Source organism: Gymnodraco acuticeps, unplaced genomic scaffold, assembly GCF_902827175.1.
Source record: "Gymnodraco acuticeps unplaced genomic scaffold, fGymAcu1.1, whole genome shotgun sequence".
NCBI classification, from domain to species: Eukaryota; Metazoa; Chordata; class Actinopteri; order Perciformes; family Bathydraconidae; genus Gymnodraco; species Gymnodraco acuticeps.
Genome location: NW_022990335.1, coordinates 2,495,436 through 2,519,600, shown reverse-complemented (window position 1 = coordinate 2,519,600; position 24,165 = coordinate 2,495,436). Strand labels below are relative to the sequence as shown.

The 24,165-nt window shown below is 40.1% G+C and overlaps 1 protein-coding gene across 2 annotated transcripts in view; it reads left to right on the top strand.

Annotated features, from left to right (window-relative positions):
- The window catches only part of dyrk4 (dual-specificity tyrosine-(Y)-phosphorylation regulated kinase 4), a 43,982-nt gene extending 22,221 nt beyond the window's left edge, over window positions 1-21,761 (top strand). For both annotated transcript variants that reach the window (XM_034223300.1, XM_034223301.1), the window contains 13 exons: window positions 1,836-1,919; window positions 7,582-7,734; window positions 7,894-8,044; window positions 8,264-8,427; window positions 9,644-9,780; window positions 10,988-11,128; window positions 14,839-14,977; window positions 15,223-15,304; window positions 15,426-15,598; window positions 15,733-15,793; window positions 18,836-18,965; window positions 19,106-19,242; window positions 19,600-21,761. In XM_034223300.1, coding sequence (XP_034079191.1) covers window positions 1,836-1,919; window positions 7,582-7,734; window positions 7,894-8,044; window positions 8,264-8,427; window positions 9,644-9,780; window positions 10,988-11,128; window positions 14,839-14,977; window positions 15,223-15,304; window positions 15,426-15,598; window positions 15,733-15,793; window positions 18,836-18,965; window positions 19,106-19,242; window positions 19,600-19,862 — 1,815 coding nt within the window. In that variant the 3' untranslated portion in view covers window positions 19,863-21,761. The remainder of the gene's footprint in view (window positions 1-1,835; window positions 1,920-7,581; window positions 7,735-7,893; window positions 8,045-8,263; window positions 8,428-9,643; window positions 9,781-10,987; window positions 11,129-14,838; window positions 14,978-15,222; window positions 15,305-15,425; window positions 15,599-15,732; window positions 15,794-18,835; window positions 18,966-19,105; window positions 19,243-19,599) is intronic.
- Window positions 21,762-24,165: the final 2,404 nt, after the last annotated feature.

Here is a 24,165-nt window from a genome sequence, read left to right as displayed (position 1 = left end):
ATGCTTATACCCCAGGTAGTGACATCACAATCATGTGGTACAGCGCTAACCAATGAACACAGTTAGTAATCGCAGCTACTTACATAGACAATATGGTACACAGTAATACATGGAGTCATACACTATACAGGTCTGTATGTTATATCTCAACATAGACCCCTGCTGCGATGGTCATACTGTACCTCCAGCAAAGATAAACAGTCACCCAGAGTCAGCATTGCTCCTGACTTCTGTTTCTGTGTCTTCCCTTTCATCTATTTATGTCGGCACATTGAGAGGAAACGCACTCAATCATGTTTCCTTTATAAATGGATTGCATTTACTGAATGTCTACACAGGGAAGTTCATCTATTCTATTGTCATACAAAAAAATATATTAAATCTGAAATTGAAATTATGTCTTTCACCTTCTTAAAACTGAATTTTCGATGGAGATACTGAGATCGATAAATATGAATGCTCTGTTGTTTGGGATCTTAACCCTTGTGCCTTACTAGGGACATTTTTTGTTTTTTAATTGTACATTGTATTAATCATTTTGACTATGTTACTGCATTTGGCATACATTTTGACAACAATACGAGGGTTGTTTTGGGTGTTAAAATTCTTAAATATTCAGTAGTTACGATTAGTTTTAAAAATAGTTTTAAAAATGTTTCAGTGAGGATGAAAAATAATATTAATGTAAAATATTATTTCTGGCAGTTCAGACATTCTTTTAGGACATCAGAGCAACAAATAAGGGTGAAAAACACAGAAATGTGTGCACACGGCACCTGGGCACGAGCTATGGTGTCACTGGGTTTCTGGCTAATAGCTCATCAGCCAGGCTTACCACAGACTGTTTACAGGAGATTTTATAGAAGCCAACCTGACAGTGACCCACATGGAGCCTGAGAATAAAACAGGACAACAATGATGTGTCATACCTTTCATTGGCTGTATGTTGTTTGTCTTACTGAAAGATTATATCAACTTCAATATGAGCAGCAAGGCCTGTGCCTGTCTGCAGGATGTGTTTACTTTTTGTACAGTGAGCAGTGAAACTCAGAAGATCAGGAGTCAGATCAGTGGCTCATCCTTCTTTTCTAAACGATACAGCAGTGACAGCTGATGTTGCCTCTCAATCTGAGGTTAAGATCGTGATTTGGAAGCTATTTCTTATATAGCACCCATGGACCACATGCACCCCAGCCTCCCTCCCTCCCTTCCGCCTCTTTCACCGACTCCCTGGCAGAGAGTGTTTGTGTCCCCATATGGGGCTAAGCTTGATTCCCCCATATGGTGTCCCCTCCAACAGCTGATTATTGAGGCATGTGTAAGCTGACTTGGTGTCAGAGAGAATAGTGCAGACATTCACGTGGTACTCTTTTTTTCTTTTTTTCTATCCGGAACTCCGTTCTTTTATAACATTTGTGTCTCTTCCCTTTAACACGTTGAGGTGGGTTTGCAGTGAGCACAGGCACGTCTGCCAGACACATGGATATGCACATGTGCACAAACCAGCAGGTACACAGAGAATACCAGAGAGAGAGGGACGTTGATGCTGTGTTTTTGCTGAAGTTATCTATTTTAAGATCACAGTGTATTATTCTTTGCTTGCAATCTTGCACAGCTGCCCACAGGCTGTGTGTTTCTGAAGAGAAGGCAGAATCCACGCAGCATGAACTCAAGAAGCCTGAATATTTATATTATTAATCATAATAATATTTAGGACTGCTTTAATCGATCTCTGTTAGGGTATAGGAGTTCCTTTATCTCATATTGGAGATGGCATTCTTATGTAACAGCATCTGTTTTTTTCTCGTATTTAACTGCTCTCTTTCCTCCCACAGTCATCTCGACCGGAGGCTTTCCCTCACCCTCACAGACTCCCAGCAGAGGGAAACCGTCTTGGAACAAACCGACCTTGCTCACAGGTCAGGACGACCCCAACCACAATATGTATCACTACACTGTAAAATGTTTGGCTGTAAAATTACAGTAAATTACTGGCTACTAGTTGCATGGATTTCACAGTAATTGACTGTAAATATTTCACAGTAATTGACTGTGAATATTTCACAGTAATTGACTGTAAATATTTCACAGTAATTTACTGTAGATATTTTTAGAATAAATTAGAATAAAAGTACAACTAAATACTGTGACTTTACAGTTGCCATGCCCATGGAATTACTGAGATATAGCAGTACAGAGCTGTGGTATTATGGTACCTTGCTGTACATAAATTACAGTAATTACCTGTATTTTCACACTATTACTGTAGAAGTAATGCAACACAGTAGCCAGTAATTTACTGTAAATAAGTAAAATTGACAAATTGAGGCTTAAAAATATGAGATAATCCATCATTTTCAGTGTGGTTAGCTATGAATCTTCCAAAACTGTGCCACAGTACAGTAGGCCCACACAAACTGCAGAACACTGGTGCTTTGGGAACACTCACATGATTTAATTCCCATTTAAAATCAGGAGACTAAATACGAACATTGTGTGTGTGTGTGTGTGTGTGTGTGTGTGTGTGTGTGTGTGTGTGTGTGTGTGTGTGTGTGTGTGTGTGTGTGTGTGTGTGTGTGTGTGTGTGTGTGTGTGTGTGTGTGTGTGTGTGTGTGTGTGTGTGTGTGTGTGTGTGTGTGTGTGTGTGTGTGTGTGTGTGTGTGTGTGTGTGTGTGTGTGTGTGTGTGTGTGTGTGTGTGTGTGTGTGTGTGTGTGTGTGTCATACTTGCCAACACCATTGTTTGGTTTCCATGGTAGCGCGTCTCTTTAGCAGCGCGCGCAACTCAAAGTTTGAGAGGGTGAGGAAGATGAAAACTGAACAATAATCGACAACTCCACCCTCTGCTCACACTGACACCGCGCCCTTTGAGAATCAGATCTGACGACGCTGATTGGCTGAAATTATGTTTCGGCGGCATAGTATACAGATAGCAACAGTCAGCTTGTTGGCTGCTGCTGCTCTGGCTGAGGGCTCCTTTCTACCGCCCGGACGAGAGAGGGTAATGATAATGCTGCGGCCAGGCAGGAAACATGTGATTTATCAGTAACTTTAGACATCGTAAAACAATTTTAAACTAGATTTTATTGTAGATTATACATTTTACTGATACCAATAATAAAATATGTACCTTGTTCATTAAAAATACAAATAGGCTACAAATTTAATTTAATTTATTTATTTATTTATTTTTTAATGACAATTAAACATGTGGGAAGAGGGTGGGTGGCGCCCCTATGGGCCGGCCGCCACTGTTTAAGAGTGACGTTTGAGTGAACGAGGACATTCCAATTAATACCTGAGGACTCCTCTGTCCTCGCGTCACCTCCTCGTGTCCCTCGCTCGCATCTTACGGAGGCGGAGCTAAGATGCAAGGAAGGGACGCGAGTGAGGGAAAGGAGGAGTCGAGGAGGGGTATTGGGATGAGGCTTGTAATGATAGGAAAGGAAAGTTTCAAACTTCCTTTATAACCTCCTTTAGCTTATGAACCACTGGACCTCCCTAACCGAAAGGAGAGGAACAAATGCTGCCCCACAATGCCTTGCAGCCGCAGCATTTGACGTCACACAACAGTCGGGCCGTTCACGGAAACAATCGATTATGACGGAGAAATGATATCATGAAAGTTACGGTGCTTATTAAGCTTTTTAAAACGTATGTGGTAAGTTGCCAAAGTGCTTTGTTTTGAACGTTCATCAGTATTATAATCAAAAAGAGAAATATGAACGTTAGTTTTTACTGAAATGATCAAATAAAGTCAACATTTCACTGAGCTGTGTGGGGTTGTTCAACTTTTAAAAGATGTTTGAATGGTGATATACACAGTGATAGATGTTAAGGACTAACGTTTATAATAAATACATTTGTATTTATTTTAAGATATTTTCATAGTTCATCTACTGGGATCATTTTTTGTAATGTAGACCGGAGGGAGAGGGTGACGAGCATAAGTTTCACTTTCCTTTTTTATTTCAATTCCGACTTTGGTCATGAAGAATATGTTTCTCTGTTGTCCACGTTCATAAAGCATAAAGCAACAGCATCAGAGCACGGTGCAGAGTCTCTAGATGAGTTTACAGTAGTCCCTCGTTCTTATTAAACATCCATGTTGTAGTCCGCTGTATAGAAAACTGTAGTTTCCATAGTTTCCCCACAGCAGCAGACGCACAAAATGACGTCCGCTGGCGCATCATAATTCTCTAAAGCACCGCAGTCTCTTCTCCTAAATCCTTTTGAATTCTCCTATCCACTATCCCTTAACCCCGTGACGTTTCACTCAGAGGTCAAGGAATAGGAGATAGGGTTAGAACTTAGGAGCTGATTTTTAAACTATCCGAACGCAACCCAGGTGCACCTGGGCAGAGGCGGAGCCAGGGGCAGACCAGGGGTCCTTCTCACTTCGGTTAAATTGATTCCTTGCGTCCCTCACTTGCGTCGTTTCCCTGCGTCTAGTCCCTCCCACCAGGGAAGCATGGAGGGACGCAAGGAAACCACGAGAAGCAGGGAAATTAGTTCCTCACCCCCGCCTACACATTTACTGACACAAACATTTGTATCATCTGTTGTAGACCCAAATAAATAAAATAAAATAAGAACTAATTCTCAAAAAAGATAAACGCCATTTTTAAAATGTATAAACGAACAATAGTTTGATTAATATTGATTAGAGTGCACAAAAGAAATAAAATAATTGAGAGAAGAAAAAGAGATATGTTATCTATCAAAACCCAGTTAGATTAACATTCATTGGATTGCACACTTTGTTTGTTTGTGTGGATATGTAGAAAATTCACATTTTAAATAGCACTTAATGACTGACTGAATGGAAATGACAATAAATGAAAATGTAAAACGAAAAAAGCGATCATGAAAGTGTTTCCAAAAAATGAATAAAATGATTTTTGACCACTTTGTTGTTCAGATATATCACAGATTTGTAACTAAATGATACATGAATTGAAACAAAACACGGTATAAACTGAGGAGTGACTCCCGTGAGGTTCATGTATTTTCTTAACTCCACTGGGAAACTGCTCTCATGTCAAGAAGCATCAGATCAGTGCAAGCGCTGCATCGTCCAATCAGTGAGCGATACACAGTAAGGGGGCGGGGCGAGTGTCTGAGGATTTCATCGGAGGATGGTCTGATGGTTCCTCGGTTATCGCTCCTCCATTATCGCTCCTCGCTCCTCGATCCTCGGTCCTCCGGCAAAAATAAGGCCATTGGGACGCTACTCAAGATGGCGCAGACAAATCGACTTCCGGTGAGACCGAGACCGAGGAGCGAGGAAATGAAAAATAAGAGAAGTGAGAAGTGAGAAGGGCCCCAGGTGCACCTGGGCAGAGGCAGAGCCAGGGGCAGACCAGGTGCGCCTGCGCAGCAGGGAGACAGAAAATAAAACAAGGAGGGGAGCACGTAACACATGTCTATACAGACATCCACTCAAAGTCAACAAGTTTTCTGAAGGATGTGCTGACATGGGGGTTTAAATTGCCATGCCTCTTTTTGGCTTTCGAGCCCGTCTCAGGTTTAATGCCCAGGAAGCACCTGAAAACAATAAGCCAAGACAACCATTTCAATTTTACATATGATTTATATGTTGCATCGTTTATTTTAAGGCACATGCAGCGGTGCCGCTTTCAATTTAAGTAAAACCTGCACCAAAGAAATAAATTAGTATTTAAAGCCAAGCAAGAACGATAAAATCAAGAAAATCACTTAATTTGTTGTGTTATCACAGAGGATGGTCTGAATACAGTATTTTACTATGAAATAATACAGTAACATGTTGTGAAATCCTGGTAATCATTGATCCTGTACATTCACAGTAATTAACTGCCTGTATTGATTTCTCTGTGAAATTATTATATTGTGAACATCACAGGTAAAGACTGTAAAGTGGTAAAACAGTAATTTATTGTAAAATATTACAGCTACATATTGTGAAATCATGGTAATATTTTACAGTGTAGTCATCTTTCTTCAACACATCTTTCAAGTGTTGGAGTTATGTGAAATGGGCTTAAATTATTCTCGTGAACAATTTTAAAAACATAGCTTGAAAGATTTTTTTATCTCTAAAGATATTTGTATTGATATATTTTACTCTCATTGCTTGAATATACGAGCTCTTCACGAGAACAGATAGTATTTTGTAAAATACAGAAATTCAAACTATAAAAAAACAAATCCACAAAGATACAAAATAAATACCATTAGGGATAAAATGTTACAGTCAACAGTAAGCCATTTCTGAATTAAGTTAGAAAGTATAGAAATAAATCATATAAAATGTATTTAGGGTCACGATAAACATTCGTCACGATGACAAGGTTATATCCTTTTTCACCTAGAATTAAAACGCTTGGGTATGCATCATAAAGACGTATTATTTATTTTATTTATATTTATGACAGAGCTGCTCCTTAGAAACCGAATTCCGCACTCAAACATCCATGATGATGTTCTAACTCATTTATATGGACATGTATTAACTCCTTAAAAAAATCATGGATGTAATTTCACCCATCTGTCATCACATGTGGTTATGCCGAGTGACCCATCACAGATTTTCATTGATACAAGTGCAGTTTATTTAAGCAGCATGCCCCCCGCTGCCTGTGTTTACTTCCTTTGCCTGTTGTGGCAGGTGCTTGCACCTATATTTAGCCTTATCTCTATGCGTCATTACCAAGTTGGCAGATCGTGCAGAAGCTCTCAACACATGAGATGAAATATCAGATCTACTAAAAGGATGTGAAACCTTTTTTTATTTCCTGTCATGCTGTTAATAATTAATATGGAGGCATTATTATGTTACTTATACATCGCTGAAGGCTGCATGATATCCTGCAGTATGTAGGGGCAGCTTTTCTCCATGATATTCGAGTGGAGTCACAGCTCAGTAAGACATATAATCAATAATGCTCCCCTTAACATGGATACACGCCGGTGTGATATCTCATTTTTCCCAGAGAACTTTGGCATTGCACAGAGGTCTAATTTTGCCAGTCATTGGCAGGGCTTAGCTTTGCAAAGCTGTGACACATGTAATCGTGCTAGTAGAGCAAGCAGGATGGCAGCCAGTGAAAAGCAGGTTGCTGCTCTTTACCCCCCCCCCACGGAGCCACCACAGACAGACTTTGTCAGGACCCAGCCTCACAGGCTTTGTCCCCATTTCACTCTCAACCTGATCAGTAATTCCAGCCGCGGCCTACTGGAGGTCCTGGTCATCTGAGCCACAGCAAATAAAGAAGAGATATAGATCACTAGTGGAGAATACACAACTGACGAGGTGCAGCGACACAGAAACATGCTTGGGAAACATTTAACAACAAGCTTGTAGCTAAGTCTAAAAAGAATAATTATTTTAGATTTCACACTCAATGACCCACTCCCTGTACATGGTTCTTCTGTTGTGTATTTATGTGCTTTTCATTCTTCTGTAGTGTTGAAAGACACTGCTATTCCTACTTCTATCTCTTTGTTGATTTTCCTAATTATTCTGTTTATGCCAATTAGACTGCAATCTGCCTTCTTCCAAGTCACACTGATATTCACAATTCAATTCCTCTTGTTTACAGAAGTTTGGTTCTGGTGTAGGGACCCTGCCTCAGCTTGAGCCACCCGTGGTCCAAGTGGTGGTCAGCAATGCCAAAAACCAAAACCAGCAGTCGGACAGCATCCTGCCCCAAATTGCCAACAAGGGGGGCCAAAACAACTATCAGTCACACCCGGTGAGGCTCTCATACACCAGCAGCCTGTAAAACATCCACAGTTGCTAATATATCTCAAATTTGATAGATAGATATTGAAAACATGTTGAAGGTCACACTAGATCTTAATCTTGTTTTGCTCATAATTATAAATGGACTTCCTGTGTGTCTGTTGTACAGGATGAGAGGCAGAAGCCCGCTCAGCAGTTCAGCATGCGCTTTGGTGCAGCAATGGATAAAATGTCCGTCTCCCGCAACAGCAAGATTTTCAGCAACAAGCTGGAGAAAGAGAAGGCATTCGAGGGACAAAGGCTACCCATGTCCCCCATGGGTATGTTATTGCAGATACAAATAGTGTATCACAGAAATGTTATTCCATTCCATTTTAAATCTTTGGAGGGAGTTACATCACAAACATATAACTAAGTAACTATTTTTGATGCCTTTAAAAAAGCTGGCATTGAAGTCAACTGTTCACGAATGTCTGCTTTTGGCAGAGATGTGATCAATAACATAGTGACTCACCCCCTCGTCTTTCTTCCTGTTGCAGAGGCACTGAAGAACTTCAAGGACCGGATGACAGAGTTTGAGCAGGAGGAAATCATGGACTATGCAGAGATCTGGTTCCTTGGTGCCGGCTCTCAGAAGATCGAGGGTTCCCAAGGAACACAGCAGAACAGTGGATATGATGACGAGCATGGAAGCTACGTCAGGGTAAGATGGGTGGTCTGTCACAATCATATCATTGTTTTAATGTAGTGTGGTTAAGTGGTTACGAGTAGAGACTATTTAGAAAAGTCTTCCTTGTCACTGATGACAATTGCTTTTTTCAAACTATTGTTAAATGTAAAAATGTGATACATATACAAGGTTTGTGGTTGAAACTCAAGCCGGGCTGGCATACAAACGTTTGTCATGGAAACAGATACATCTTGGATTGAAAAAGTGAGGCTGTTTTGAGACTCCCAAGCCTTAGATGTAAACATTTCCTAGAGGCACTTAAATGCACCAACCAAGACTTTCTAAACAGTTGCTGAAGTCAGCTTTGACAGAGAGAAGGTGATGAAATGTGATTTTTTTCATGAATTGCCAGTAAGAGCTGAAACTCATACTGTAGCTACCAAAATAATTGAATCTAAACACGTGTGATTTTGTTTACAAAGTGTTCAGTCATAGGTTTAAACAGATAAACACCATAGTTCTATAAAAGTCAGCAGCTTGATGGACTAAAATTCTGCAGACACACAAAGTATTTTTAACTGCCTAAACTAAACTATACAAGACAAGATGCCTTCATGTGATCTTAATCCTGGAGCTGCAGACATAAACCCACAGCCAGTCTGTTGGTCTTCATTGTTTAATATTTGGCACAATAAACTGAACTGAGGTCATCATCTGGGATAAATCCCGTGACTGACAGACAGGTATGTGTTATGCGATATGTAATGAATGAGCTGTTTAGGGCTGAGTGACTGACCATTGTGTGTAGACTCTCATTGAGGCTCATCTCACTGTCACAGGCTTCAGCTGGCAGTCACAGTTACTGTAACACTGCACACACAGATCAGTGTGAGGAAGCATGATGTGCAGCCTAACTGTATTTGAGGAAATATGTTAACAAAACTATTAACAGTAGCTATCATGTACACATTTACCTGAATGTATTACATTTATATTTACTTTCAAAAAGCAACTTTCATCTGATTTGATAAATGTATTACTTCCGGACATATACATGAAAAACAATCTATTCTTTTTAATGTAAATCATTAAAAAAATCCTGTTGTTCACTATGAAGTGCCAAAAAACTCATGTTTTAAGTACACATGTTTTTATTTATTTTTTAATGGTGTACCTTAAAGATGATGATATATACCGAGGTTATAAGTCTCTTCAAATATTCACTGTGCTCTCCTTCTTGCTCCTCAAGGTGCTGCATGACCATATTGGCTACAGGTTTGAAGTGCTCGAAGTGATCGGGAAAGGCTCCTTTGGGCAGGTCCTCAAATGTCTCGACCACAAGAACAATGAGCTCGTAGCCATCAAGATGATACGCAATAAGAAAAGGTACACAGAAATATTTCACTTCTAGTTCACAACTCGCTACATTTGATTGAACCTTTCCTAGAAAGTATCTTCAATTTACTTATCCAGAATATTTTTATAAAATACCCCAATTATTACTCTTGTATTTAAATGACGCTATACCTCACTCTATAGATAAGTAATTTCACAAGTCACATTTAAGGAGTTGTTTTTTTTCATTCACTTGAGGTCTGACACTGTTGTGAGGTTTTCCCAAATGCCTGTCCCGTGCTCACTTTACATTTAACGAGTCTGCCAAATCACTGAGATCATGTTTTAGCATTATAGAAGTCGAAGTCTTACCTGTCCTCATTCCCCCAGGATCATGTAAAGGTCATGTAGGTTCGCCGCAGCAGCCGTCGGGTCCTACCGCCACTTTAATAATACAGAAAACAGATAGAGGGAGCAAACTCTGCCCTGCAATAGCCGATGTTATCTCTTCCGGGAGAGGAACAAAAAACCCTTTACATAAAGGAATGTTTAAGGATGTTAGGGTGTGGTGTGCTGGGATAAACCTCTGCAGAAGAGAAAAACATCAGCAGATATGTTCATTACATATATTCTAAAAAGATTCCAAGCATTCTCACCACTTTGGAATCTAGGATCTTGAATAAATGTATTTCTATTATGCTAATTTTCAGGTTTCATATTTGGTGTGCCTGCCTCTACTGTGACATGTCTCCATGCTTTAATGTTCAAAAAGCTATTTATTTTTGCTCATACTGCCTGTGCTGCAGCACCTCTTTTCACCCTCTGTCTGAAACCAGAGCCCAGTCTGCTCTGATTGGTTAGCAGGCCGGCTCTGTTGTGATTGGTCAACTGCTTTTACATGTCCCGGCCTTTAGTCTTTTATGTACAATGTGAGTTCTAGCCAATAGAAGTGCTATGCTGTGATGTCACTATGTCACGGAGGTAAACAAAGACTACAGTCGAGGCGTTTCAGGCAGGAGGGAGTGTGTGGGAGAGAAACTCCCTCTGGAAGGAACTTTGGGATGGTAGCCTTTGAAGACCATTTACATGCACAAAAACCTTTATAAAACACTACAGGAAAGGTACAATCCCAAAAAGCACAATACCCCTTTTTAATTATTCTGCCAGCTTAATTCTTGGAAATAAAATGTAAAGAAGAATCTCAATCACATACTTTTTAATTTCAGTTAACTAACAGCTTCTGTAAATGTGTCTGTAGGTTTCATCACCAAGCCCTGGTTGAGCTGAAGATCCTGGATGTGATAAAGAGGAAAGACAAAGACAACATGCACAACGTCATCCACATGAAGGAGTACTTTTACTTCCGAAATCACCTCTGCATCTCCTTTGAGCTTCTCGGGTTAGTACAATCATGAGTTATCACATTACTGAATAATTAATCTGTTGATCGAGTGTGTTCCGGGTAAGCCACCTTCCCGAGAACAACAACACGCTTAGATCACTGCAACGTGTTATCAAAGGCTCTAATGACTCGTCTCTTTTCCAGTAATACTATGTGACCGCAGGCAATCAGGAGTTAAGTGATCACCTGTGTACCTTAAGGTGCTGTTTACACGAGAACGCAAACGGTTGTATCCGCTACTTTTCTCTTTCGTATAGCCCGTTCGTTCACACTAGCCCGTAACGGAAACGCGGTAATGGTCCCCCAAACGATAACGGGTCCCAAGGTGGATAGATCTGCAAACGGAACGCTCTGGGGGGCAAACGGCTCCTTGTGTACGCCCTATACGATCATTTCCTAATAACGATGAAGCCATAGCCCCGCCTCTCCCCACCTCTGCTGCTCACTGTTGTAGCAGTAGCAGTAACTACACTGTAAAATGTTTGGCTGTAAAATTACAGTAAATTACTGGCTACTAGTTGCATGGATTTCACAGTAATTTACTGTAAATAGTTCACAGTAATTGACTGTAAATATTTCACAGTAATTTACTGTAGATATTTTACAGTAAATTAGAATAAAAGTACAACTAAATACTGTGACTTTACAGTTGACATGCCCATGGAATTACTGTGATATAGCAGTACAGAGCTGTGGTATTATGGTACCTTGCTGTACATAGATTACAGTAATTACCTGTATTTTCACACTATTACTGTAGAAGTAATGCAACACAGTAGCCAGTCATTTACTGTAAATATACAAATGTAAATAATACGATAATATATTGTAAATCTGACTAGTTAACTGGGATTTTACCATAACTACACAATTCAATCAGCTCAATCAACAAAGAAAAACAAAGAAAATGCCCATTTTAACTTTGTATTACTCCATTGAAGTGCAAAGTACATTTCACAGTGTCTTTGACATGTTGTTATGGCCCCAACCTCTACTCTGCGGTAGTTGCTCGTGCTGAGACCCGCAACATGACAGAATACACGCAATAACCGGTACTTGGTAACGAGCATTTATTGATAATCAGCCGTTTGCTCACACAAGCGAAACGGGAAACAAAAAGAGGTCTGGAGGACTGGCCAAAAGGAACAAACAGAAGGAGGGAACCCGAGCCAGCCACACCACGGACCGTAGGACCCAGAGCTCCCCCCCCTAACCAGAAATCAAATATAAACCCTATGGGAAACAAAATAACGCCGCGAAAACTGGACTACCAGGTCCTCCAGGCTAAACATAAACACATCTGCAAAAATATGGCCTACAGCTCAAAATGGCAAAGAGGTATTCTAAGGAGAGTGTCTCCCGGCGTTAGGATAGGCGAGACATCCTTCTCCTCCAGCTTCTCTTTATATATACACGGCTGAGTGGAATTTGGAACACCTGGGCAGAGGCGGAACCAGGGGAAGACCAGGTGCACCTGGGCAGAGGCGGAGCCAGGGGCAGACCAGGTGCACCTGCGCAGCAGGGAGACAGAAAAGAAAACAAGGAGGGTAGCACTTGTCTACACAGACATCCACTCAAAGTCAACTATTGTTCTGAAGAATGTGCTGACATGGGGGTTTAAATTGCCATTCCTCTTTTAGGCTTTCGAGCCCGTCTTGGGATTAATGCCCAGGAAGCACCTGAAAACAATAAGCCAAGACAACAATTTCAATTTGACATAGATTTATATGTTGCATCGTTTATTTTAAGGCACATGCAGCGGTGCCCCTTTCAATTTAAGTAAAACCTGCACCAAAAAAAGAAATTAGTATTTAAAGCCAAGCAAGAGCGATAAAAGCAAGAAAATCACTTAATTTGTTGTGTTATCACAGAGGATGGTCTGAATACAGTCTTTTACTGTGAAATAATACAGTAACATGTTGTGAAATCCTGGTAATCATTGATCCTGTACATTCACAATAATTAACTGTGCCTGTATTGATTTCACTGTGAAATTCAAAATTACAGTATTATATTTTGAACATTACAGGTATAGACTGTAAAGTGGTAAAACAGTCATTTATTGTAAAATATTACAGCTAAATATTGTGAAATCATGGTAATATTTTACAGTGTACTGTCAGTAGCTACTGCTACTGCTACTGACCATGCTACTGATGTTAGTCCAAAATCTACAGCTCGACCATGCTACAGACAAATCTACAGCTCCTCTACCACAACCATCAGCATGGACAGCAGTGGACATGGAGAATTACATGAATTACACGTTGCTAAATCCACTGCAGGGCATAAACAGAAGGGTAACCATGACAACCATGCTCGGGGGTCTTCTCCGCTGCTTTTGGTGTATTTTGTGGCGAAAGTACAGCGCCACTTACAGGCCCGGCATATATGTACTACAGCGTCTCCAGCGCTCCCGAGCGGTCTCGTGTGAACGGAAGACTTGTTTGATATCGTGTTCGTTTAAGTTTCGTATGCATTTGCGTTTGCGTTTGCATGTAAATGGGGTCCAAGCCTCCGGTGTTTTGGGAACTGATACCCATCTGAAGGGACATCGTTGTGTGTATCACTCAGGCTGAATGACCTTTAGAGGACGTCTTGGACCGCCACCTTGTCTAACATTACTGTCACAGAATCCTTTAGTTAAGGCCTTGATTAGGGCCCTATCTCTTACCCCCTGTTGCTTCATGGTGTGAAGGCTCCAGTTACACACTCTGAAGAAGTTTAGGCTTATTAGAAGTAGCAAAAGGTAGTAGGAGGACACATTCTGGGTCTCTGTCCATCCCTCTGAACGTGAGCACATTCATAGATTATTTGAGTATTCACTTGACAGTGGACGTTATATTAAGGGTGATGTAAAGTGTTGAGTGACTTCAGATTTAGCAGCCTTTTTTCTCATCATTTAGTTAAAAAACAGTTGTTAAAATTTGATTTAAAAAAAGGATGTGGATATGAGTCCTAAACCATGGAAATAAGTTAGAACTTTAGCATTTCTGGATTCTCTCGTTGTGAAGTTATTGGTTTTTGGTTAATTGCCTGAAATAAGAGCAGTGGTTAATACATGCTTTAACAAGGCTTAGTTGAATACTATGATTATTCGAGGGTGTTAATACTTGATAACACACCACTGCTAAGCAAAATAATGACCATTGCTAAGGAGGAGGAAGGAAAGCGCTAAGAAGACAGAGCGCGGATGTCAGAGAAATCAACAGAAGAAGGCAGACAGGAAATAAACACATAAGAACACACGGTATGGGCTCTGGCATTGTTTAAGGACTTGTTAGTGAGTATTATTTTCTTAGCAGAGGAAATATGATAGTTTTTAGGTGATCAAAATATAGTCAAGTTGTTGGTTTATTTAGTATGGGTCGTGTAATAAGTGGAATAATGTTCTCCGAGGCTTTCATTAATGAAAATAGAACACCCTTTGTGTTGGGCTCCATAATCAGCCAGTCAGGTGTTCTTTTTTTATTAATGACCACCACATTGCACATTATCCCTTACTGTGCAGATTTTCACATTTGGTTCTACAACATTAAGTACATCAGTACAGTACAAATGTGGTTGCTGAAAAGTGACTAAATGAGACTACTAAGCATCATCACGCTGAACAGGAGTCCGCCTATCGTGAAGGGAAACAAAACAAATGTTTGTGTTTTAACAGCACTGTAAGCTAACCATACATCCCATTATGTTTCTCTCCTCAGGGTGAACTTGTATGAGCTGATAAAAAAAAACAACTTCCAGGGCTTCAGTATCGCTCTGATCCGCCGCTTCACCCATGCTCTCCTGCGGTGCCTTCAGATGCTACACAGGGAGAAGATAATCCACTGCGACCTCAAACCGGTACTCCCACAGAGTTTCTGAACTTGTTTTTTTCATGTATAATTGAGACACAATTTAAAATATAGTCATCAGAACCTGACTTCTGAACGAAATCCCTGTACCGCTGTTGGCAATTGTACTGCAAAGAAATCCCCAAAAAATAAACTATGAATTTTGCTCCATCTTGTGGATGAGTATAATATTGCATCAGCATTACATAAAAGCAAATAGTTTTAACTTTATGTTTTGCTTCTGCTTGTGAACAGGAGAACATCCTCCTGTCTCAGAGAGGGCCAGGGAACATCAAGGTGGTGGACTTTGGATCAAGCTGTTACGAACAACAAAGAGGTAGGGGCATGAAACTCAACTGAGAGAATATTTAACAATATGTACCATGTCTGGATATGCTGAGAAATGCTACATTATGAGAACTTATATCCATCACAGTCTCTTCTGTCTCTTCCATTAGTGTACACATACATCCAGAGTCGCTTCTACCGCTCTCCAGAGGTCATCCTGGGTCACCCCTACAGCATGGCCATTGATATGTGGAGTCTGGGTTGCATCCTTGGTGAACTGTACACAGGCTATCCTCTCTTCCCAGGAGAGAGCGAAGTGGAGCAGATAGCCTGCATAATGGAGGTACGACGTGGAAAGAGTTGTTTGCCCATTTTAAATGTGTTTGTTTTGCTCACAAATGTAAATACAGAACAATTTTCCAATATGGTTGTTGATTTGCTCCAGGTTGTTAAGATGTCTAATATTGTGACTCACAGGTTCTTGGGATGCCTCCAAATGATTTTGTTCAGTCAGCATCGAGGAGGAGGTTGTTCTTCGGTGAGTATTTATCTCTATTTTTGTATCTTTTTGAATATGTCTTGTTTCCGTAGAGATAGGATTACTAATGTTCTCAAAAGTTAAATGAATTTCTAGGGTGGGAATTTCAAATCAAATCAAGTTTTATTTATACAGCACATTTATAAACGATTTTTGGTCAAGCCAAAGTGCAGTACATATAATAAAATTAGCCTACAGTAGAGACACTTTACAGCAAATACAACAGCAGAGATTGTTCAGAATATCAGTATGAGAAAAACGACACCCTCTATCCTTAGACCCTCACATCGTACAAGGAAAAACTTCCAGAGAAAACCCACAGTTTAAGGCAAGGCAAGTTTATTTATATAGCACTTTTCAACACAAGGCAATTCAAAGTGCTTTACAAAAAATTAAAGAGATTAAGAAAATGGTATTTAAAATCAGTCATAAGGGGAAAAAATGGGAGAAACCTCAGGGAGAGCAACAGAGGAGGGATCCCTCTCCCAGGATGGACAGACGTGCAATAGATGCCGTGTGTAAATCGAAGAGATAATACATTTTACAGCATATAGACCGAATGTTAGGAAATGCATGTGTCTGTAATAAGAAGATGAATCCACGAGGATGTCAACTACAATCCTGTGGAAGCCATCAGGGAAGCAGCATGACGAGACCCAAGGCAGGACCGCAGAGACAGGTTCAGCCACGACCCGAAGTCCACGACTTAATCCAGAACTCAGGATAGAGGATCCAAGACACAGGACTACAGCAAGAGGATCAGCCTCGACTCCGGTTCCCGGCGTAGACATAGATACAAAACAAGAAAAAAGATTTGGCTGGGTTAATCGGAACAAGAGAATACACAGACAGGGAAAAGGTCATTGGATAAAAGTTATTCTTGATAATCCTCTAGAAAGATCTCATGAACTTCCCCACTCAATCTATCAAGACCCGAACAGTTCTATTAGATATAGGATAAGAAATAGAGAGAGGGAGCACAACAACCTATCTCTTCGTCAGATGCACTCCCCCGCTTATCTAAGCGACTCTGTACCCCGTTACCCTCTACAAGGCCATAGACCAGCAGAGGGAAAATGGGGGGTGGATAAGGGTAAGGGTTTTTAAGAATAAACCGCAAGGGTCTAAAGGGGAAAAAGATGAAATATAAGGTACTATATTTTAAGTAATCCTATCTACTATTCAGAGGTTGCGCTAGACTTTTTCACTGCCCGTCATTTTGACGGACAGGATCGTAAAACTTCTGTCAAAATCCAGAATTACCCGTCGGCCTTTACACAACTCTGACGAGGGGGGGAAGCATGCTCGTGAACTGTCAACGGGGGGGGGGGGGGGGGGAGAGACAGTTCACATGCGCCGTGTTATGCATGGCTGCTGCACCTCGCGGGAGCGTGCACAGTGTCAAGCCAAAACTCACAGACATTTCAATGATTTGTACTGCACAGTTAGGTTTGGAAACGGTATGATTTCCTTTTTGGAGGGCATGCATAACACGGCATAACACCGGAGCCTCGCTGCGGGGAAACTTTAGCGCTGTTCCGAGTTTGTTCTAATCTGTCAAAATGACGGACTGCTTTCAGATTTGTCCGTCATTGTTAAAAAAAATCCGTCATAGACGGAAAATATTCGGTTAACGCGACCTCTGCTACTATTCCTATATTCGAATAATGTATAAACTATTTTAAAAATACTTTATGAAATCCTATATTATGTTATAAATATTAAAATAAAGAACTAAATGAATAAATAAATAACTAAATAAATAAATAAATGAATAAATAGATAATTAAACAAAAGCCAGAGAGAAAAAGTGAGTTTTAAGTGTTGATTTAAAAACCCCCAGGGTCTGGGCCGACCTCACATGGAGGGGCAAAGTATTCCAGAGCCTAGGGCCAGCCGCTGCAAAAGCTTGATGCCCTCGGGTTTTAAGCCTGGTCTTAGGCACTATCAACAGCAGCTGATCAGCCGACCTTAAGGCTCTGCCTGATGTGTAGCGATGGAGGAGTTCGGCTATATAGGCAGGAGCCAGCCCATTTAGGGCTTTAAAAACAAATAAAAGGAGTTTAAAATCTATTCTGAACCGAACTGGAAGCCAGTGCAACGAAGCCAGAATTGGGGTGATATGGTCGCGCTTTTTATGACCAGTGAGAAGACGTACAGCTGCATTCTGAACTAACTGGAGGCGTCTAATTGAGGCCTGGTCCATACCCACATACAGAGCATTGCAGTAATCCAGTCTCGAGCTAACAAAGGCGTTAATAACCCTTTCTAGGTATTTAAAAGATAAAAACGACTTGGTCTTAGCCAATAGTCTTATTTTGAAAAAGCAGGTCTTAACTACAGTGCTAACCTGCTTATCAAATTTAAAGGCGCTGTTGAAGGTCACTCCAAGGTTCATAACAGAGGGTAGGATATTTTTATTGAGGGAGCCCAGAATATCAACCGGGGAGACTGTTGGTTGGGGTCCAAAAAAGATGACCTCGGTCTTGCTCTCATTAAGGGTGAGGAAATGTTGGCTCAGCCAGGATTTAATCTCTATTAAACAGTCCTTCAACTGCTCTAGTGAGTTGGCATTTTGATTGAGAGGCAGATAAATGTATACATCATCAGCGTAACAATGGAAGGGGACATTATGTTTTATGAGAATTGAACCTAGGGGCAGTATATACAATAGAAAAAGGATGGGGCCCAAAATCGAGCCTTGGGGAACCCCACAGGTAAGAGGGGCTTTGGTAGAGGAGAAAGCACCTAACTGCACTGAGAAGCTACGGTCCGTCAAATAAGACCTGAACCATGCAAGGGCAGAGCCTGTAATGCCTGCGGACTGATCAAGCTGTGACAACAGGATACTATGATCCACAGTGTCAAAGGCAGCAGTTAAATCTAACAGCACCAAGACAGCTGGGCTGCCTGAGTCGGCGGCTAAGAGCAGATCATTAAAAACTCTTAAAAGGGCTGTTTCAGTACCTTTGCAGAAGGTGTGAGATAACTCTGTAGATGAAGAGATGATGAATCTGAACTGTGTTTGACAATTGTGATCAGACTCCAAAGGAAACCCCAGGAACATCACGAACAGCAAGGGGAAGAAGAGGAGGCCAAACTCCAAGGAGCTGTCCGCTGCGTTGAAAACGAACGATGTTTTGTTCTTGGACTTCATCAAACGCTGCCTCACGTATGTTCACATCTACTTTATTTTATCTGTAATGTGCTGTAAAGACACTGGATGTGACTTTTACATTAAGTTGGTACTTTATTAAAGATCAAATTGAAATTTGCACTTTAAACATTTAATTATTTGTCTGTGTGTTTCAGTTGGGACCCAACCAAACGCATGACTCCAGATGAGGGGCTACAGCATGAGTGGATCCTGGAGGGAAATTTCAACAGAGTCCGGCCAAGAACCAGGCCGACAGTGAAGAAGACCTCAGACAGTTCGACCAGCAAGCCTGGTAAGAGTACAGTCCACCTCATCGTCTTTATTAAGGAGCATTTTTAAGCAAAGTATACAAACAGCTATAATAAAGCAAAGTCCTACTGGTTCCAAAGTAGCAGACATATCAAGATAATTGGTTTAAATTAACCTGAGCCAGTAGGGTGTGTTAGCTCGGTCCAGAGGGATTGGCTTGGGAACCGAAAGGTCACCGGTTCGAGTCCTAGAATGACCCTGATACCAGGATGGGTCAAATGCAGATTCTTCTTCTTTTTTTTTTAATAATTTCCCAAATTTGGGAAGAATAAATAATCTATCTATCTATCTATCTATCTATCTTTAGCTACTATTTAATGTCCTTTGTTTCTTTCGACAGCGGAGAAGTTCAGCTCAGACAGCAGCACTATGGACAAGCTGAAGAGAGACGGTTCAGCAGCAAAGATGGCCACCGCCGAGCGTCTGCGGCCCATCGGAGCCTCAGCGGAGGAGGAGGTGTATGAAAATGGTGATGGCAATCGCTCCACAGATACCAAGAGTGGAGAGAGGCCCGTTCACATCGTCATCCAGCCTCAAGAGGAAGCGGGCACGGAGAGAAAAGATAGCCAGGAGTCGTCTCAGTGTTTGCCCCCCATCATGTAACAGGCAGAGGGAATCGTGCTAAGGTCGTGACAAGATGTTGTTTAGGCTCATAGTGATAGATTTGGTGAAGTCATAGTAAATGGACAGCTGAGAGAAAGTTGCATTTTGTTGTCCCTGCACACAATTTAATTTATGAGAATGTATGTTCTCATTTACTACGAACACTGCCATGTTGCTTCAGTCTCTACGTGACGTCACAGAACAACATGCATGAGTCTGACTTTCACGTTTGAAAGAAGTGGATGTTTTCTACGGACAGGTAGAACACAATATGTTTCCACATATTGAAACTAAATATTGATGTATACGGGACAAACTGATCATCAGCAAAGATGGACATCTTCTATTTATGGTTTTAAGTCTACAGCTACAGTGAATTATTTTATTCTGTGGAAGTCAACCAGTTGTACTTTTTTTATGAAATACTTAAAGGTGGGGTAGGTAAGTTTGAGAAACCGGCTTGAGATACACTTTTTGTTATATTCCATGGAATGCTCTTAACATCCCGATAGCAATTAATATCTTAAGTGCTTTGACAAAAAATCCATTAAAAAAATGTCATCAGTGGAAGCCGTATCACTGTAAAAAGCACGACCAATCATTTCAGCCGGCCCGGCTAAAATAACTGGATGGCCTACCTGCCTGTCAGCCTTCCATCTGTGTACAAACTTATCTCGTGCCCTCATTGGTCATGTGCGCGTTCGAGTGTGTTGGAGGAGGGGCTCTGTAAGGAAGTAGCCGATTTCTTCCGGCTGTGCATTTTCAAATTCTAGCGCACTCGAGCTGGTTTCTCCAAAATTAGTTGCAGGCTATATTTTTTATTTTTTAATGTGTCACAATTGTTACTCCCCACACAAGTATGCATATGTTGAAATTAGATCAAATGGTTTAAATTCAAAGTACAGCATCAGCTGTTGGCTGTTTCTCTCTCATGTATTAGTTATTGAACCCAATCTTTGCTGTGCATTGACATCTTGGATAAACAGGTTAGTCAATAAACACTTTTAGTTTCCGTGATAAAAAGTAGTAGACGTGCATGGGTATAAAAGCTACCAAATCTCTGATATTCTTTTTATTCTTTTAGACATTTTAGCATTACTTCAATAATGGTAAAATATTAAGAGAAGTGGGTGCAATAAAGGCTGAGCCAAAAAAGTTTTTTTTTAATCATGTTGACAAATACAATTATTGTCATTAACTTTTTAATTGTGGAATGCAGTCGATGACAAGTGATTTCCGATGATTTAATGTATTTATTTTGGAATATGTTTGATTCTATGTTTCATAGTTGTTTAACATCTGCATTCAACAATCATACAATATGTATTTGTAATAGAATCTATATATATATATATATATATATATTTGTTCTGTGATTTACTATGTTTGTGTACTATAAAACATATTTTAAGAAAATATTTCAGATATTTGTTGAGGGTTTAGACAAGGTTTTACTTGTTGTGTTGTAACTGTATGAACATATTTGTTGTATGTCTGCGTTATTCATTTTTTATATTAGAAACAAAAAGACAATCCTGATCTTGATAGTTTGTGCCTTGCAGTATTAGGAATCTTGCACTTTAATGATGTGTGTATATTCAGATTAGAAACAAATCAAACAGACAAGGGTTCAGACCCTGCCAGGATCCCTTTTTCTAAAGTTACAAAACAAACAATTATGGTTAACATTATTAACCAGCTTTTTACAATTGGTTTAGGTCTTTGGGCGCCAACAGAGAAATAGTGAATATAGACCCTTGCCCCTCATTATCCATTAGTAAGCCGCAAGATATCCCAGGAAGTTTGATTGCAGATTAAATAGCAAAAGTGACGTTATAGTTATATGAATTATCATGTCTTTTTGTCTTTTATGATCAAATAAAACGTTGTTTCAAAGAACATATTCTTCAATATTTCCTTATTCACTTTTGTGTTTTTGTTTCCTTGCTTCAACTTGAAATGACACTGAGGCATCGATGGCACATTATTGAAATCTGAATCACTTGTAAGGTGGTTAGTTTACAAAGCCTTATTATCATGATACGATTTATTTGTAAGTATTTAATTTACTAATTTGTCTATCAATACAATATCTCAATAAAGCACCTGCCTCGATGTAAACATCTGCAGCTTTCATTTTTCTCTAAGCAGCAGGAGCTCTGATTGGCTGGTACATGTTAACCCTCTGAATTTTACGTAATTAATCATATATTTTCGATTATAAGGAGTAGAAATATGATTCAGATATCCGCGGAATCACTGGAAGAGTAGCTTTCCAGCGGTATCTCCTGTGAGACTGTAACCAGGGCACAGCAGCCAATATGGCCGCTCAAGGTCTGAAATGACCAATGGACATCGATAAATCACTAAGGACCTACCCACCAAGTAAACAAAACATAAACCACGTGTCTCCCATCAGTTTACGTCTTTGAGGAGAGAGAGAGAGAGAGAGAGAGAGAGACAGAGAGAGAAAATGGCTAAAAAAAACGTTACAGTTGCCGACTTCGCTAGAGATTTTGTTCGCTAGCAGCAGTGAAGATAGAGCCTCAGAACGTGAAGTCTTCGACTCTTCTGAAGAAGAAGAATACAAAGACAACAACAAGGATCCATTTGGGCATGGGTAAGTGTAAATATTACAGTAATAGTGTACTGGCAATGTGTGGGGAATACCGCGAAAATGAACAATAGGTTTATTGATATGTATTTTTTATCGATAGTCATGAACTTTTTATTGGACAAAATAGACTCTCCATTAGCAAATGTTTACTCTGTGTTAACGTTATTTTGGTGTGTAAAAGTGAGATTACATGTGTAGAGGATTACATTAATAATTTATTCGTCCCACAACGGAGACATTTACAGTGACATGTTTTTGCCATCGATTATTTTATCATACTGTTCTGTACAGATGAGACTTTGTCATAGATTTATTTATATGTGTGCCTGTTATTATTTTTACCGTCCTGTACAGATGAGACTTTGTAATCAGATGAGACTTTGTAATCAGATGTAGCCTATGTATATGTGTGTCTGTGATTTTATACTGAATGTAAAGTAACTGGAAATACTTATATAATATACTGATTATATCACGTATATCAGTAAGTTACAGTACAAGTAACTTATAACTAAATTAATTATTACAAAACATGATTCACAAAATATTCAATGCATAAAAATACTGTGTGTGTGTGTGTGTGTGTGTGTGTGTGTGTGTGTGTGTGTGTGTGTGTGTGTGTGTGTGTGTGTGTGAGTGTGTGTGTGTGTGTGTGTGTGTGTGTGTGTGTGTGTGTGTGTTCCTTCTCCAACCTCCCAAACTTTCTTTTTATGTGTGCATTGTTATTTGTGCTTGAGCAACATTTTACTTGAACTTTATTTCAATGAAATTAGTTGTAATTATTGTCCTACATTTTAATTTGTTTTACAGAGATGTTTCACAGCTGCCTGGGCCTAGTGGCCCACAGGCGGCGTTTATCCAGCAGCCAGAACATCCATCTGTGCCGGCCCCCAGGTCAAGATCTACCGTGGCTCAAGGGCCTTCACCAGAGCCATCAAGGACCAGCAGACCAGCATCACTACAGCTGCCTCCACCTCCATCTGCGGCTGCCACCAGGTCAAGATACACCTCAGCACAAAGGCGCCATCACCTTCAACCCAGCCAGCAAGGAGGTCTCGTGGAGGTCTCGTATAGCACTTGTACACCCCACCTACACAGCAGCCCATGCACCATCACCCCCATCTTCACAGCAGCCAGACCCACTGTCTTGGAAGACAGACAAAGACCTTGACACTGTCTTGACATTTATAATGAATAGTTGGTTGAAAGTTCTGATGTTCAATATTGTAAATAGTTAGATTTTCCAGTTTCTTATATTTATATAAATAGTTGGTTGAAAAAAACATATTTATAATAAATTGTTGGTTGAAAAAAAAGGTTGAATGCTCAATTTGTATTTGTACACATCACATGAACCTTGGTATGTAATATGAAGTCATTATTCAGTCCTGATGTATCTCAGCCCCTGCTGTGGTGAAAGTAGAGTGATAAACACCTATTTTACTCAAAATTCGAATTAAATTTTTTTCATTTTAGACATGAATAACACATTTATATACAGTGTAATTCAAATATTTCACTGCTTTTGTGATCCTAAGACTTTGGTAACCTAATCTAAAACACCAAAACAATTCGATCACATGAGTAAATTTGTGTTTTCACAAAAGTTTTGAAGATTTTCCGAAAATCGGATGTCAAATGTTAAGCTTTTGAGCTACTTATCTCATCAAACAGTGCTCTAAGGTG